This window comes from Muscardinus avellanarius, assembly GCF_963383645.1.
Source record: "Muscardinus avellanarius genome assembly, chromosome: 16".
In the NCBI taxonomy this organism is placed as follows: Eukaryota; Metazoa; Chordata; class Mammalia; order Rodentia; family Gliridae; genus Muscardinus; species Muscardinus avellanarius.
The window spans coordinates 779,748-783,496 of record NC_137802.1 but is presented as its reverse complement, the minus strand read 5'-3'; the positions used below and the strand labels follow the sequence as shown (position 1 = coordinate 783,496).

The window sequence follows — 3,749 nt, the reverse complement described above, 5'->3', positions numbered from 1 at the left end:
TTTTTGGTACTGGGGATGGAACCCAGGGGCATTCTACCTCTGAGCTCACCCCCAGCCCTATTTTTTATTCTTTATTTTGAAACAGGGTCTCACCGAGTTGCAGAGGACCTCACTAAATAGCTGAGGTTGTCCGTGAACCGCGATCCTCCTGTCTCAGCCTCCGGAATGCTGGGATGACAAGCGCGTGCCACCACGGCTGGCTAACAGGATTCTTAATTAAAAGATTATTTCTTCCAGGGTCCAGTGGCTCAGGGCAGGCGAAGGCGCCCCAGGTCCCGAGGTCCAGGGAAGCACCTTCCTTCCTGCCGGAGGGTCTCTGTGGCTGGGAATGTGCCCAGGACATCGGCCGTCCAGGGATGCTCGGCGGGGTGGGGCGCCAGGTCTGCGTCTCTTAGGGGAAGGGGCCCGGCACACTGGGGAGGTGTCTGGGGTGGGGCTGGGGTCCCGGCTTGGTCGTGAGATCCGATGATGGCCACGCAGCGGAGCAGAGGCTGGTCAGGGGCGGCCGTGTCCTGGGTGGGTGTCAGGGGTGCGGAGCGTCTGTCCACCTCCTGGGAGCGGGGCCTGGGTGGCGGGAGAGGAGACCGCTCGATCCAGGCCGTGGGGAGGGGCAGCTCCCTAGCCAGCGCCCTCTCCCTTTGTCCTAACAGCTCTGGCGTGCACCCCGAGGTCCTTTATGTGTCAGGTCCTAGAGAGGCTTACCTGGAGTCAGGTCCAGCTTCCGAGGAGCCCCGGCCCACGCTGCTCCGCTAGCCGGCGGTGCCTGGTCCCCTGCCCCCTGGCTCTGCCGCCTCCAACCCAGAACACCTGAAGGAGGGGACGGAAAGACACAAGTTGCAGGCAGACGCTGAGCTGGGCTTGTCGATGGGAGCTGGGGCCGGGGGTGCCTGGTGGACTCGGCAGGGGTGCCTCCAGCGGGCGCCAGAGACAGGTACACGCCGCTGTTGGTGCTGCAAGGCCCGCTCTGGGCCGCGGTGACCGGGATGGACAGCGCTGTCCTCAGAACCTGCAGCCCAGGGGAGAGACGACGGGTCAAGCGTGGTGGCGCACGCTTGTAATCCTAGCACGTGGAGGCTGAGACGGGATCGCAGGTTCAAGGACAGCCTCAGCCAGCAGGGAGACTCAGCAACCTAGGGAGACCCTATTTCCAAATGAGAAATAAAACTGAACCGGGGGTGTAGCTCGGAGAAAGAATGCCTATGGGTTCAATTCTCAGTACCACAAAAAATATACAGAAAAGAAAAAGCCGTGCGTGGTGGTGCATGCATTGCAATCCCAGCATTTGGGAAGCTGAGACAGGAGGATCGCGGTTCGTGGCCGGCCTCAGCTGCTTAGTGAGGTCCTGTTTCCAAATACAAAATAGGCTGGGGGTGCAGCTCGGAGGTAGAACGGCCCTGGGGTCCATCCCAAGTACCACAAAAACAAATAAATTAGAAAGAAAAAAGAAGGAAGGAAAAAAGAAGGAAAGAAAGAAAAGGAAGGAAGAAAGGAAGGAAAAGAAAAGGAAACTGCAGAGCTGTAGCACGGAAAGGAGAACCAGGGACCCAGGGAGGCCAAGCAGAGAGGCTGGTCCTGGGGCTGGAGGCCGGCGGCCTCCTGTGCCACAGCCTCCCCACCGGTCGGTCACCTGGGCTGGCAGCCCTCCGGTGCCCCCTGGCCCCCGGTCACCTGGCCGGTGGCCCCCCGGTACCCCCTGGCCCCCGATCACCTGGCCGATGGCCCTCCGGTGCCCCCTGGGCCCCGGTCACCTGGGCCAATGGCCCTCCTGTGCCCTCTGGGCCCCGGTCACCTGGCCGGCGGCCCCCCGGCCCCCGGTCACCTGGGCTGGCCGGCCAGCAGCAGCACGGCGCCGTCCTGCAGGCGCGCGTCGCGCAGGGTCTGCTGGTCGCGCAGCGGGCGCGCGTTGTAGTAGAAGGTGCGCCTCCAGGAGCCCACGCCGCGGCCCACCAGCTGGGCGCGCAGGTCGCTGAGCGTGTCCTGGGGCCGCACGGTGAGCGGCAGCAGCAGCGCCTCGTCCGCCAGGTGCACCTTGATGTGGTAGCGCCGCCAGCGCCCCAGCCCGCGCCGCAGCCCCTCCATGGCGAGCCCAGAGAGGCCGGCGTGCTGGACCACGGAGCCTGCCTGGTCGAGCCCGGAGCCTGGGCGGCCGGCCTGAGGACTAGCTCAGGCCAGGAGGCAGGGGAGAGGACGCGGTGAGTCAGGAGGGTGTGGCCGAGTGTCTCTGCCACCCTCCCTGCCTGGGTGGGGCTAGTTGCTGGTGCCCCCCCCCAGAAACCTCCACCTTGGGGCTCGGCCCTCCCAGCCCTGGGGGCGGGGTGAGCAGAGACTGAGATGGTTTTCCAAAGTGGTGGGATGAGCGGGCGGGTGGTGGCCCACATCTGTCATCCCAGCATTCCGGAGGCTAAAACAGGAGGATCATGGTTCCCGCCTCAGCTACTGAGTGAGGCCCTTGGCAACTCAGTGAGACCCTGCTTCAAAATAAAAAAAATAAAATATAGGGCTGGGGGTGTTTCCCGGAGGTAGAATGCCCCTGGGTTCCATCTCAAGTACCGTAAAATCGAATGAATGAATGAATAAATAGCCGGGCGTGGCGGCCACGCTTGTCATTCCCGGGCTTGGGGGGCAGAGACAGGAGGATCACGCAGGTTCGAAGCCAGCCGCGCTGGCTTAAGAGACCCTGTTTCCAAATAAAAATATAAAAAGTAGGTCTGGGAATCTAGCCCAGAGGTAGAAGGGTTTCCAGGAACCCCAGTACCACCATAAATAAATAAGTAAATAAATAAGTTAATTAATTAATTAAATAAGAACTGGCATGGTGGTGCACGCTTGTAATCCCAGCATTTGGGAGGCTGAGACCTGAGATTCGTGGTTCGCGGCCAGCCTCAGCTACTTAGTGAGACCCTGTTTCAAAATAAAGAATAAAAAATTGGGCAGGGGGTGTACCTTGGAGGTCAAATGCCTCTGGGTTCCATCCCCAGACCCGCAAAACATAAATAAATAAATAAATAAATAAATAAATAATAAAAATAAAAACCAAAGTGGTGGGCTTTGGAGCCAGGACTTCAGCAAGCGAGGAGGAGTTTGCAGTCCCACCTAGGAGGTAACAGCCGGGGATGTTGGGAAGGCCTGCCATCCCGGTGCTGTGGGAGGCTGCGACACCGGCCTTGCTAAGTTGTGGAGGCTGGCCTCGTCCTACAATCCTTCTGTCTCAGCCTCCCAAGCCCTGGGTTGACAAGTGTGCACCACTGCGCCCGGTGGCCCTGAATGTTTGCTCATTGGGCCCCAGCCTCCCAAATTGCTGGGGTCACAGGCGCGCACCGCCGCCTCCAGTTCCAAATAGGGAGATCTTAAAGGTGGCAGAAACCAAAATAAATTCCTGAGAGACACTCCCCTTCAAACCTTGTCCCCGTCACCAACTATTAGACATGACTAAATTACTAGAATCAAACATGGGGATAAAAAAAATAATAACCACCCCATGTGCTGAAGCAGGACATTAAACCCAGAGGCCTTGATTAAAACGTCAATAACCGCCAGGCTGGCGCACACCCGTCACCCCAGCACGTGGGAGGAGAGACAGAGGGTCGCAGGTTTGAGGACAGCTTCAGCAACTAGGTGACACCCCGTTTTTATGTTTTTTTTGTTTTTTTTTTTTTTTTTTTTTTTTTTGCTTTTTGCGGGTCTGGGGATGGAACCCAGGGGCATTCAACCTCGGAGCTGCACCCCCTGCCCCATTTTTTAATTCTTTA

General features: G+C 58.8%; 1 protein-coding gene across 1 annotated transcript; it reads right to left on the bottom strand.

Moving 5' to 3' along the window:
- Positions 1-1,815: 1,815 nt before the first annotated feature.
- TINCR (TINCR ubiquitin domain containing) lies at positions 1,816-2,079 on the bottom strand (the record flags this gene model as incomplete). Its single annotated transcript, XM_080713441.1, has 1 exon — positions 1,816-2,079. The coding sequence occupies one exon, from the start codon at positions 2,077-2,079 to the stop codon at positions 1,816-1,818; it is 264 nt and encodes an 87-aa protein (XP_080569567.1).
- Between the last annotated feature and the right edge of the window lie 1,670 nt (positions 2,080-3,749).